Source organism: Gastrolobium bilobum, unplaced genomic scaffold, assembly GCF_033153095.1.
Source record: "Gastrolobium bilobum isolate Gb01-03AN ecotype WA unplaced genomic scaffold, APGP_CSIRO_Gbil_v1 utg26468, whole genome shotgun sequence".
Lineage (NCBI taxonomy): Eukaryota > Viridiplantae > Streptophyta > Magnoliopsida > Fabales > Fabaceae > Gastrolobium > Gastrolobium bilobum.
In genome coordinates, this window is record NW_026898419.1 from 456,017 (window position 1) to 470,080 (window position 14,064).

General features: G+C 34.7%; 1 protein-coding gene across 1 annotated transcript; it reads right to left on the reverse strand.

Moving 5' to 3' along the window:
• Positions 1-456: 456 nt before the first annotated feature.
• Positions 457-10,423, reverse strand: LOC133316115 (KH domain-containing protein At4g18375-like). The gene is made up of 8 exons (XM_061517826.1): positions 10,346-10,423; positions 9,282-9,892; positions 7,315-7,806; positions 6,666-6,905; positions 6,157-6,426; positions 4,334-4,389; positions 3,802-3,898; positions 457-2,747 (listed from the first exon to the last, which is right to left on the reverse strand). The coding sequence occupies exons 2-8, from the start codon at positions 9,867-9,869 to the stop codon at positions 2,616-2,618; spliced, it is 1,875 nt and encodes a 624-aa protein (XP_061373810.1). The 5' UTR covers positions 9,870-9,892; positions 10,346-10,423; the 3' UTR covers positions 457-2,615.
• Positions 10,424-14,064: the final 3,641 nt, after the last annotated feature.

Sequence of the window (14,064 nt, forward strand, 5' to 3'; positions counted from 1 at the left end):
GGACGGTGTAGCGTAAGTTCACAATCGATATTTCTCCACCATCATGAGAAATAATAGTCATGAAAATTGACAGACTTCAAAATTTAAAAATAAAAATAAAAATAAAAAATAAAAAACTATGGCAATCATAAATTTTATGGAATGATAAAAAAAAGTACAATACAAAATTCCATTTGGTTTTTTTAAGATAATTGAAAAGTCAATCACAAACTAAGTCAAAAGAATGAAAATATTTAATGTGCACCGGTGCACAAAAATTTCAAGCCAATAAAAAACTTGCATTTTCTGTAAAATTTGTTCGGAAGAGAGAATAAAATTTTTGATCAAGTGTCATCGATTGAACGGGAGGCTCACATGCTCCCGGTGCACTAAAAACGTCCTCTTTCGCCAAAATAAATGTAAAATCAAAAGGATCGGTGCGCCTAACAAGTAATTAGGAGGGATATAAAACCCATTTATATTCCTGGTTATATATAAATACATGTATGAATGATTCATCGTCATATCGATTGTCATGAAGTTATGTACAATGAACATATATTGCTTAGATTAAGTAATGTGAAAGATAAGAGCAAATTTATAAACAAATAGTAACAACTAACATTAGCTTTCAATAGGCTTCTACCCCCCCAATGAACCACACTGGCTCTCACAAGAAAATAATACCACAGATATACCTACAAGACAAAAATGTCTTAGTTGCACCCAATGACCACACTCAAACTAAACTACACCCCTACGTGTAAAAATTATAGCAGAATAATCAAAGCTTGTGCAAAAAAAATGGACAGTAATGCATATAGAATCCAGTATGGGAATTCATACTGCTCGAAAGTCTACAGTGACCTAGAACCAAGGGAGGAATAGTCCTCAAAGATTGGAAAAATATTCTAACGAGCATAATCATGCTGATATGATTGTGGGGAGAGTTTAAGATACCGCATAAAATAATCTATATGACTAACGCAAAATGAAGAAAACTTGTACATCACAAATTGCTAGGAAAAGCAAAATTTTGACAGAGTATCTAGTTAATTGCATATAATAGAAGGACAGAGGTTCGTCATATTTAAATAAGAGAAAGGGTGTTTGAGCCCATGATGCTGAAACATGGCAACAAGTAATCTGGACAAAGACAATGGTTCAATAAAAGATGGCAGTACGAATGAGGGAAATGATGCTGAAATAAGATGATTTAATGGTGTTGCATCCTATTATTTGTCATATTACTCAGAAAGCAATATGTGAATAAACCCCAAGCTGCTGCCTACAAATTTATTTTTTACTTGGGAGAAATCACTAAAAATAGAGCAGGATATTATCAGGGTCACCAAAAGTCAATTAACTATAATCCAAATTCAGTTGGGATACTAAATGTTGAGCTGTAAACCAGACAACATAAGCTGAAGGTAGCAGAGATAGAGATCATAGCATGAATACAACAGCCACCCTTGATGGAATTTGGGGGATCCAATGAAACAATTTTGAATTACATGGAAGAGGGGAAGGCTTACTACAATAAAATGCAACAGCTAGAAACCACGGGGTGTGGAGACACCTCGTGGTCTTACCCCGAAATATTGTAGCAGCTAGCAAGTATTTCCTTGCGAATGGCATCCATCGCAAGACAGATAAGTGAAAAGCACATACACAACTTCTATGAAATGAATCCCAGAGGCTTTTCAGGTAATAGGTATGATTAGTGCTACACAGCCACAAAAATTGCAAGAATTCTCTTGCATAAAAGGGTGATCTTTGGATAAGACCTACCACTCATCCATCCAAAAGTCATTGATGCTTTTCTTTGTTCTTTGATGTTCAAAATTTTCTTTATACGCCTAAGGAGGAGGAAATCATATCCTCCTACTTCTTTGTATTTATCTTCTCTTTGTCTTAATGAATTTCTTTTATTCAACAAATGAAATCTGGCTTCTAGCATTTTTCTACATATATAATGAATCACATTTGGTGCGATAATAACGAGATGGTTATATCTAGTTGCAAATGCCCTCATGTATGACAGGATTACAAGATATGGAAATAGATCAGAGGGAAGAAGATGATCCAGAGTTTTCTGAAATCTTTCAAATTAATGAGGCAACTTTCCCACTTATGACCAAATTACTTGGATAATCAAGGATACCATAAAGTGGAGAATACTAGAGACTCAACATCTCATTTGCATCTTTAGGGTAGATACTTTAAGCAAGAAAGGTGAATAAGAGTGTGAAATGTGAATCACCAGAAACAAAATAAACATTGCTTTATGGTTGCTCTGAAAATAATTGATGGAGATAGAGATGACTCCAACTAGCCAAAGACAAACATTAAGAAAGGACAGAGAGATCCAACAATTCTATGACAAAACACAGATGAGAGTAGATTGAGGGAAGAAAAAGGAAAGGAACTATAATTCCTACATACAAAACCAGCAATGGATCCCTCAAGCACAATCTTGTTAGCCACTTCTATGGAAGAAGCAGGAGTCAAGTTGAAGAACCCTATAGAATATTCTCTCTCCAGGACCAACTCAAAGGAACTAAGGAGAGGAACAAAGATACGCTTCAAGAATTAAACTTTTCACCTTCAAAACCCCCAGAAAAAATTTAAATAATTCAGGTGGCCATTATAAATGCCTGGATCAAGTTTTCAGCTGCACGCTTCTGTTCAGGTGTGCCAGATATCATGGCAATACGATCACCACGGGCATATTTGGAGTCAGAAATCTCTATCATTGCTCCTGAAATCTGGTGTGAAACAAGGCATTAAGTAGACAACAAATGAAGCGAATTTTGCATTATTTTATGCACATGTATTAGGGTATGAGAGTATAAAGAAATTGGTATTTCATGATAAGCCAAAGTTGAATAAACTTGATTATGCCATGTACTCTAGCCCTTGATATCAAACAGAACAAGTATATATACAACCTTTATTTTGTGTCATGAATAAAAGAGCATAAGCAAAAGAAAACATTTCACAAAATAGTTTGGATGGAAGGATATCATTAGATGACATCTGGGAAAATAGCACTATGGTCTAACAAATGTGAAAAACTTAAAAACATAACTGATCAAAGAAGAGGGAAGTCCTTAACCTATTTTTTCTAATTAGTTTCATCACAAATTGTTTCCATCCAAGATAAATCACCTGATATGAAAATCAGATATCCCTCTTTTACCTTCCTACGAATAACTGGACTGAAAAGATACAATGTAATTAAGCGAGCAATCAAAAAATACTCACCACCAAGAATTGAATTTGAGATATCAACAACCACATAGCCTTATCCTAGTAGGTGAGTTGGCTACATGGATAAATCAACACCATGGGGTCTCTATCAACAGCCAAACTTTTAAGTAAAACAATTTAGACTCCACCCTTTTAATCAGATTATCTTCTATTTGATCTGCTTTTCTCAGCTAAGACTCTTTTGGCCTCCTTACATGATATGATATTAAAGTTTTCAGATTAGCAATTCTTTTCAGTTCAGTTCATTACAATTGAAAAGCATACAGGGACAGTAACATACAGAAGCAGGAACCAAACCTTGCATCAATTTTAAAGGGCAAACCTCATTGCACAAGGCTCCCCAACTTTGCAAAGGTAGGGGTGTGAGTCAATTATACGCAGTCTTACCCTTACGTTTTGTGACCGGCGCAACCTTGCCATTGCTCCAAGGCTCGCCCTCACTTTGCATTAATTTTAAGATAAGTAAAAACAACAGATAACTTCCAAACCACAAATTAGTTCCCCTTACAATAGAATAAAGAATAAAAAATTCGGAATGGGGGAACCAACCTTTCTGATATTGCCTATATTTGCGCCTCCTTTACCCAAGACTTTACCAACAGCATTAGCAGGAATCAACATATCCAGAGTTGATGAAGGAGGAAAACTGTTCACAATGAAAGTACAATAACATAAGTTCAATTACCAATAACCAAATTAATATAAGGTTAAGAAAAGAAAACAAAGGGGATTTAGAGAATGTTTAGTTGGGCTCAAACCCTCATTTAGAATGTGCAAACAACGTTTCATCCTCAAATCAACATGTTTGGCAAAATTCTAGTTGGGGAATGCCTAATGGAATTTTATTCACAAACCATACTTTGAGAGGAAGTGAGAGAGTTGCTTCTACATTGGATTGGAAATGCTTATGACCAAAATTATCATTTTTAAGATATAGGTGTCCAACCATAAATCACTTCACTGCAAACCCACTTTACCAAAATTAAGTTCATCCAACATCAATTTTGCAAACTCCAACCCAAACAAACATTAAATCAGTTGTAAAGTATTTCACATGATTTTTATAAAAATATATACTAACCCTCCATACAGCTTGTTGGCATATGAAGATGCAGATCCATAGCCATTTTCCCCCATCTGTTACATAGAATCAAACAAAAGAAGAGATCAGTGACAAAAAATTTGAAACTAAAAACGGAATGTAGACATGTAACAAAAGAAGAAAGAAAATGAAGGCTGGATGCAGTTTATTAGCCATTTGTAATAGAAAAAGAGAGATGCTCCGAGCTGAAGTGGAGGGAAGGATGTACTGAAAAAAAAAAAAAGGAATAGCTCTATGAACTCATCTCCACAATCCCCACACTCCCTCCACCCAAAAATAAAAGTAAAAGAAATAAGAAATCCATGACCCATCAATGTTCACCATTTCATCCACTTCATAAAAACTTTATTCAAACCCAAACGGCCCCAAGGAAAGAATAGAAGATATATCATACAAGCACACAACTAAGGAGCCATCTGATACAATTTAAATTTGCGTAGTTATAAAATTTCGGCTTCTTAAATATATGTTAAAGCTGTGAAAACATCCTTTTCCTAAAATTATGTTAGGAGTCTCATGTTGTTAGTAGTCTTATTGGGCTAGGCTTGTACAAGTAGAGGACTACACTAGTACTTGATCAGTTAGCCTAATTATTGGTATAAATAGGTGTTAGTGCTTTATTATAACACCTCTCATTCAATCTAATTGTATCTTATTTAGAGTATCACTAATCTCTATTCCTCTTTTACTACCTAATCCCTATAATTTGAACATATAGTATACTAAAGCAATTTGCAATATTAATAATTGTGTTCCCAAAAGATATATGTTGAGGGACTGGGAAGTTTTGTTACATCGATTCTCTCTTTTTCCTTGGCTGTCTTCTGTTTAGCTTTTTGTCTAGGGAGATTCCTTACCCTCCTTTGTCAGAGTAATTTTTCTCTTCGTCTTAATAAATTTCTTCTTTTATTAGAAAAAAAAAATGAATGATCACTTGATGAGAAATATGTAACTTTATGGTAAATAATTCTTCTGTCAAAATATTCAAGAAAACACCTCTTAAGAAAAGAATACATTCTCATATAATAACTTGTTTTCTACTCTAGAAGTATTTTTTTATGAAAAAGAAAATAAAAACCATTAAGATGAAGAGTGAAAAGAAACTACCAGGAAATAAAAGGAAAAGGGATCCTCCAAAACAAACTAAAACACAAAAATAAAAGTTCTCTAATTGAAATTTTCTATCATACATTCTTAATATCAGAGTTTGGTGAGAAAGGGAGAGAAAATGAGAAAAGACTCCATAACTTTCATATGATTGATTACACTATTTCAGCTGAAGTCTGACTCAGATCTGAGTCAGATGCTAACTACAATCTAACTAACTATCTGATCAGAAACAGAATCTAGAAGATGATTCAGTAGATCCAGAAGTACAATAAGAACTGTAAAACAGTTATACAAAAACAGTGATACACAGGCTAAAGGCTATGCTAATACTTACTAAAAACAGTTTATGGTGTAGCCTAGGAACTGATTTCCTTTTATCTCTTATTTATAAAAAAAATTATACATAATGAAGAGTAAGAAAAAAATCATCATTTTCTTATATTATAGGGAGATAAGACATAAGAGTACATCTCTAAACAACTAAACACTTAAAGAAATTTAACATGAAATAGGAAAAATAAAAATTAATATTTTTCTCCATATATCATATATTGAATAATCCTAGAACTTCAAATCAGAACCAACACCAATAAGATATAAAAATAAATCATGATATACCAACAAAAAATAAATTATCACAATGTAAGGACTAGTTACAATATGACCATATGGCAAGAAAAAAGGAGACATACCGACAAAGATCCATATCCATACAGGCTGCTTGGAGAAAGCATCCCAAAGCCACTTCCACTTTCAGCCCTCTGATCATAAACCAGTGGAGCAGCAACAGAAGGAACTGAAGGCAGCACAGATGACAACGAAAGACCAGCACCACCTGAGTACAAAGATTCAGCACTTATAGAAGGATTATGGCCAGTATCCCTTTCCCTCAATACGTCATCTCTGAGTCTTAAGATGATCTGGATTAGTGCATCTCTTACATAATCAACAGCGCCACCCACCTAAATCCAAAAGAACATTGAATAAAATAAACATGAAAAAAAACGACTCGCAAATGAAGAAAAGTGAAAATAAGTTTGTTGCGCTTTATCAGTTACCTATTTACTTTTATGCTTTTTCATTTCCCCAACCATAATTTGTCATTAGAGATTCATAACAGCTTTCATACAAAAGATTTCGTAACAAATAGTATTGCAAATAAATATACTAATTAAACAAGTGATGAAGCAAAAAGTCAAACCTCAACGAGTTCCTCATTCACATCTGCACATTTTGGCTTATCGCCTTTAGAGATTCGAATATCTGCCTTAGTTCTCTTCCGTATTTCATTTATGATTGAACCACTTTTACCAATAATACAACCTATCACTTTGGATGGAACTAGAAGTCGGATTGAAACCATGGCATCATCTTCATCATTTATCCTCCCTTGAATTAGCAGAACAGTTTCAACTGCCATGGACTTTAGATCACTTGACGACTACAAAATACATATCCACATGATCATTTTCCATTTTATGATAAAATAAGATTACATTATCAATATATATCAGCAAAAGGATAGTTACACGCATAGTACGGAGAAAATGGGAACAACACAATCCACCAACTAGTAAATCAAGTATAAAATTGATCATGAAATTCAACCATTTGTAGAAGTTTTTAAGTCAAACAAAAATAGGGTGCTAAGATCATTTACTTGTACACCTGTACTGGCTGTATAATAACCATTTATGACTTGGGGAGGGAGAGGGGGGCGGGGGGAGCTACTTCCTAGCACCAAAGTGGTGAAGAAACTGTATACTTGACTGTCACCTCACAAATTACTCAAATATTGAATGAGAAATTCTATTTTATAGGAAAAAATGGAAGAAGCCAAGATAGTGCACCTCTGTTGTAGTTATAATGATTAAACACTCATCATGATTAGCCTTGGAATCATCAATCTCAATACGAGCACCACTTGCCTGCCTCATACTTTTTATTGTACTCCCTCCCTTCCCAATGACACGCCCAATCCTGTCAGAGGGGCACAACATTCTAACAATTAACTCCTCAGACTGGGAAGCACCAACATCAGAAACTACTGGAAGGGCGGATGAGTACAGAGGCCATGTATTTGTTGCATCTGCATAACCTTGAAGATCTTGCATGTTTGTAGCACCTATAATTTGAGGAACAGATCTCGGTGGGATAATAGGATCTGAAGCTGGATATAATCCACCAGATGGATAAATTGGAACTTCAGAGGGAATGATAATACTGGGTGGGCCTTCTGGTACAGTTGTGTCAAGAGAGATGTCCTCCTTGGGACTGAACTTGTACATAATAGTAGAAACTGCAAATAGTGCTCTTTTAACTGCTTCCGATTCACCAGTGATCTACTCACAATGAAAGAAAGAATATAGTAAGATAAAAGTTTACTGTGAACTTGTTTTAACAAGCGAAAAAAATCCTTGCAAAAATATGATAAAAGATATAGAAATTGCAGAAATTTCTAAGAAACTAGATGTACGAAAAATGTATTTACAATTCAAATGGATATAGTCATTAAATATGATATAGAGTTATATTTAAGCAAAACAAGTGCTACAGCATCCAAACAAATTTTTTATTCTACCATTATACGAATGGCTTTAGGATGGTCCACAGAGTAGGGTTCACAATCAGAGCAGAAATGTATGTTTGCATCAGAGCCTCCATTAGCTACCAATTGCAGTGACTGAATTTTCACTATAAAGCAAATATATAGCATAAATATAGATATGATGGCATTCTCCAATGGTAGTGAATAAAGCAGAAGTAATATCGTATTCTTAAAAAATTTAAAAATCAAAGGTAAGGCTACGTACAAATATTGGCCTCACCCCTACCTTCGCTAGTTGGGATTTAATGTGGAGTGGTTTGGTCTTTCAAGTATTTCTCATAAATTTTTCATCATTCATGTAATGTAAAGAACCACTCCACATTAAATCCCAACTGATGAGTGAGGTTACATTAATGTTTTATATTTCTTAAGCATGAGCTTTTGGGTTGAATTGGTTCTTTACATTTAAGCATTAAAGCCCATAAGGGACTAAGGTTCCTAGTTTTATCCAATATGTTATATAGTTAAAATTTCTATTATTTTATTATATCATTCATGACTGGAAAAAATGATTCCACTAGGATCACTATATGTAGTTGAATTTTAGTTTATTTGTTACTTTCCATCATTCGATATATACCTAGCAAGAAAAATATGACAACCAGCCATCTATGCAATACACATGTGACAGCATGGAGCTTAAATGTTAATGTTTGAGTAGAGAATTTTAGGAACGGATAGAGAGGAGAGAAACTTCAACCCTACTTGCTTAAAAAACCTGTTTGGGGTTTCAGTTTTACTTACTGTCTCAACAACCATAGAGCAGTTCTTTACTTCTGTCAGACAAAGTGTATATTTCAACAATGGAAGCCACAGCTTGTCATTGCAGTGATTATTTTCTAAGGAAGAAGTATTCAGTAAGGGATACATGCACGAGACATACATATGATATTGATATTATGTTGCATACTGCATAGTTTACTGATGACACAACGAGATGTATAGTTGCACACTAGTGTGAGAAAATAAAAATGCACACATACAGTCAGCAAAAAATCACAAACATGATTATGCTAAATGTTTACAAATAGAGAGACAAATTGTTCAGCCTTTTATGCCATTAAGATCATCATTACATTACCACTACAATAAATTATTATTGGCATATGTTTGTATGAGGTTAGATGCTAGTATTTAATCAGAAAAGTGATTATGAACCTATGCAATAAATCATTCAATAGTAAGTTTCATAATATTGAATATACTAACCAAGACAAAATTATCAAACTCCATAGCACATGAGTGTGTTGGGTCAGCTGTATCCTTGGCAGTAACCTTGATATTTGCCCTTGTCTTACTTCTCAGCTTTTTAATGTTAGCCCCAGCCTTACCAATGATATTTGCAGACTGGCTTGATGGAACAAGGATTTGACATTCATCCTTACCCTTACGTTTTTTCTCAGAATCTCCAACAGTTCCCATGGAATTCATAATGGCAACATGAACCTTGAGAAGAGCATCTTGGGCAGCACATAGAGGTTCCTTACCATCGAACTCATCATCAATCTCAACTTCTTCCTTATCCTTAACGTAGCAGTAGATTGTTATAACCCGATCCTTGGCACCAGGATATGGATCCACAACCTTGACCTTTGCCCTGGTCTCGTGCCTTATGGAATTTATCACCTTCCCATTCTTACCAATAACACTCCCAATAAGTTCATCTGGACAGAGTATCCTATAAACAATCAATTCATCATTGCCCTTTTCATCTTTGTCATTCACCCATCGCTTCTGATTTTTTCTGCTCCCATCATGGTCTCTCTGTGAATGATATCGTTTTCCAGTCTCCCTCATTTTCCAAAATATCAGCACAACTCCTGAAAGCAAAACATGTTTTCAGACACATACATATATAACCAGAGCAAAACATGTTTTTTGTTTGTCTATCTCTGTGACCACCCTCCCTCCCTCATGCCCTTATCTTCAGTCAAAATTAAAAAGCTTAAATCAAGATATAAAACTCTACAAACTTTAGCCATTTTCTGTTGTTAAATCTAGCTATTGAAATATCACACCTACATAAACTCACTTCTAAAGCTATTACTTATCACAACAGTAACATTAACGCAGCCAAATTGAAACAAGGATGATTCTAACAAAACGGTCCCTTTATCAAATGAAGCTATATTTTCACTCAAAGGAAAAAAGGGAAACTAATAATAATAAAGAAAATAAAATCTTTTTCTTTAACGCTTCAACTAAGAGTTAATGCAGAAGGAGAAGAATGCGGATTTAAGATGGACATGTCAATCTCAAGATTTTGAATATACCTGAATATTAACAAGAGGACACTTAAAACCCTAATTCTTGATACACAGAGAGTGGAGAGGAAAGGGGGTCAAGTCTGAATGTCTGATAGCAACACAGGTTTTCCGTTTTTTTATTTATACTATTTCGCGTTTTTTTCTTTCTTTTAAATTATTTTGAATAATTAAATTCTAATAAATTATTATTGTAATTTTTTTGGTATAAAAAGTAATAATTATTATGACATTGTGTACGATGGAAGAAATTATTTTGCATTAATGTATATTTTACTTTTAAAAAAGAAATAATTAAAAAGATTGACAAAAATAATTCTTTTTAAAAAATAATATTATCTCATATACATGAATCAATTTATTCTTATATTGCATGAATTCATTTGTTTCGTGCAGTATGTAAAAAAAGCATATGAAACTCATTTATTTTTTATTTTTCTTGATGAGTCTCATTATTTTTTTGTATGTTATATCAGACAAATTATTTGAAGTAAGATGAGAAATCTTATCGTCATAAAAAAATCAAAAAAGAAATTATTCTTTTTTTTATATATATAAAATTCTTCTTCTTTTGTGTTATAATTTATAACAATAATTCTTCTATTAAATGCAACGTTTATTTTTCTTCTAGTATTAGTAAATGTAAGTTGTTTCCAAAAAAATATTAAAATAATATATAATATAAACACAAATACAAAGAATTAAATTTCCTTTTCTTGATTACCAAAAAAAAAAAAAAAACCCTTTTCTTCTCCGTCTGTCCTTTCCTTTCCACCACGTTCTTTCATTTCTTTTTTTTTCTGGTTCGCTTAAAAACACGCCTACATAGCATAAAAAACTAAATTTAAGATTAAAAATATTCATGCATTCCATCTTCTTTCTGTTCTGTTATGTTTTTTATAATTAAATATAGGATTGGCAATAATGTAGTGAAAATCGAGTTTCTAGGTAAAAACGAAGGGAATAACATCTGTCATCTTAAAGGATATAAACTTATATTATTTTAGATCCTAACCGTTGATTTTCGTCCATCAACTGTTATAATTTATTGGATCAAAATTATTAATTAATTAATAATAAATTTGGCCCGTTAAATTTGACCCAATAATTACGAAACTATTGCACTCAAACACGCCCACACGGGGCGTTTCCCATGGAGAGAGACACGCTCACGTGGGGCGTGACCTACTGGCATAACACGCCCAAATGGAGCGTGACCCATAGGAAAAAGACACGCCCATTAGGGGCGTGACCTATGAGGAAGACACGCCCAGCTAGGGCGTGTTCCAGAGGAAGGTCTTGCCCATTCTAGGCGTGAGTAACCTAGATGTAGTCTATTTAAACTCTCACCCCTCTACACACTCTTCACAACTCTTCTTCTCCCTCGTTATTCTTAAACTCTCACATTTTTTTGCACTTGTTTATTTTTTAATTTTAAGAATGAGTTCGAATTCTGATATTATTCGTGTTGTTCTATATTTTAACGGTAGGAAAGAGGAAGGTTGTCGTGGTGTTGTTTTTGTAGGGGAGAAAAGGCCATCACGTATTAAACGGAACTCAACGGTTGCGAAGCTGCATCATAAAATACGCCAAAAATTATGTCTTCAAGACAACCAATCGATCACTCTAGTCATAACAAGATTATGACAATGTGAACAATACATTAGTTTGCAAGTGGTCGATGACGAAGACATCGATATGGTAATGGAAGAGTTCTTGAACCAATCTAGAAAGGATTTCCTAGAGTTGTATGTGGATATTGTCATTGCGGAGGATGTTGTGATACCAATGAGGTCAGTTACTTCTACTTCTCCTCTTAATGCATCCTCATCTGATGCTCCAGCTGTTAACATGTATGAGGAAGATGAACATGACCTTACCTGGGTTATGGATGAGGACTATGAGGAAGATGATGAGGAAAATATTGCAATGGAGGATCGTCTTCTTGTAGAGGACGCGAGTGAATCGGTCAATGACGAATAATGTGGCAGGTCGGGTACTTAACTTCAACCATGGCATGATTTGGGGGAGTCTCGTATCGTAGTACATCATGACACAACATCGAGTCAAGTACCAGAACATCATGAATGTATGCTTTGTAACAACTATTCATGTTTTCTTGCTGCGATTTTTGCTTAATAAAATAATTCAATTTTATTATTATTATTACGTAGTACAAGCAGGCGATGTCTGTATAGAGTCATGACGGGGTCCCCCTGAAGTTTCCCTCGCCTCATTTTTAACCCCCTGACCTTATCCTCGTTCCACACAAGTTGTGAAACGTGAGTGCGTTGTGTTCTCTTGCGAAGTACCTCCCACCTATAGGGTCCAGGAAGTACATGCGTACAAGGATCGGATGACTCAGCATCACCATTAGAGGTGGCAAAGCGGGCTGCCCGCTCCTGCCCGCCAAAAAGCGGGCTGGCCCGCCCCGCCCCGCCATTGAAGGTGGGCTAGATATCTCTGCCCGCCCCGTTCCGTTTGGGCGGGCGGGGCGGGCTGCCCGCCAAGTCCGTCACATTTTACACTAAAAATAAAAAAAATCAGCCCGGGCGGGCTTGGCGGGCAGCGGGTTTAGAAAACTCAGTCCGCCACGCCCCGTTTGGCGGGCGGGGCGGGCCGGCCCGGCGGGCTCGGCCCATTTTGCCAGCTCTAATCACCATCGTATCCAGAGCGCGGCGACTCCGAAGAAGACGAATGGGCTATAATAGAATACTAGTACAAATGAAAAAATTATACACAAATGACTATTGATAATATAATAAATTACTCTAAATGAAATTTAATTGCACTTAATTAAATATAGCATTTAATTGAATTGAATTAAATTAAGTTATATTAATTTCAATTAAATTAACATAAAAATAAATACATTAAAGAACATTACATTATTCTAATTTATATTTAAATAGATTAATTAATTTAAATTCAATTTAAATTAATATTGCATACTCTATTATTTTTTTTACAAACTTTAATTACAACGTAGTTAATTGAAAGGTCAATATGTTTGCAAGTGTTATTCATATGAAATTATTAATTGTCTCAAACTAATTTCTAAGTGTGTAACTAATTCCTATCACCAGCATATACCAATTTATAAGTAACTAACTAATTTCTAAGTCCCTATCTAATTTCTAAGTCACTAATCATTCTCTTACATAGGTCACTAATATTTTTCTAAGCTACTAACAATTATCTAAGTCACTAATAACTATCATATATTTATTGTTGTTAATAAAAAAGATAAACAATAAATACGGACTTACTTGAAAAAGAGACAGGGCTTCGCTGCGCAAAACGCTCCAGAAGAAATGTAGAGAGAAGTTGGAGGAGTGGTTTAGAGAGAGGAAGTGAAGGATGAAATGAGAAAAATGTGAAAAATGAGCCATTAATAGACCAGGGAAGTCACACCCCTGTTGGGCGTGTCTCTCTCCTGGTCACGCCCATCTTGGGCATGTTCTGCCAGAAGGTCACGCCCCACATGAGTGTCTCTCTCTCCATGGGAACATGTGGGCGTGTTTGAGTGCAATAGTTTTGTAATTATTTTTAAAACGATTACATATTCGTAATTTTTTTTATTAAAAAAGCAATAAATTAATTTTTTTGCCGAACCTTTTCCACCTTGGTTTCAGAGTAAGGCTTCAAAGACTACCTCCTTATTGATACAACAGGTACATTGGACTACGCTATCGGATCAAGAATAAAACTAATCTCCCGTCAAGGTG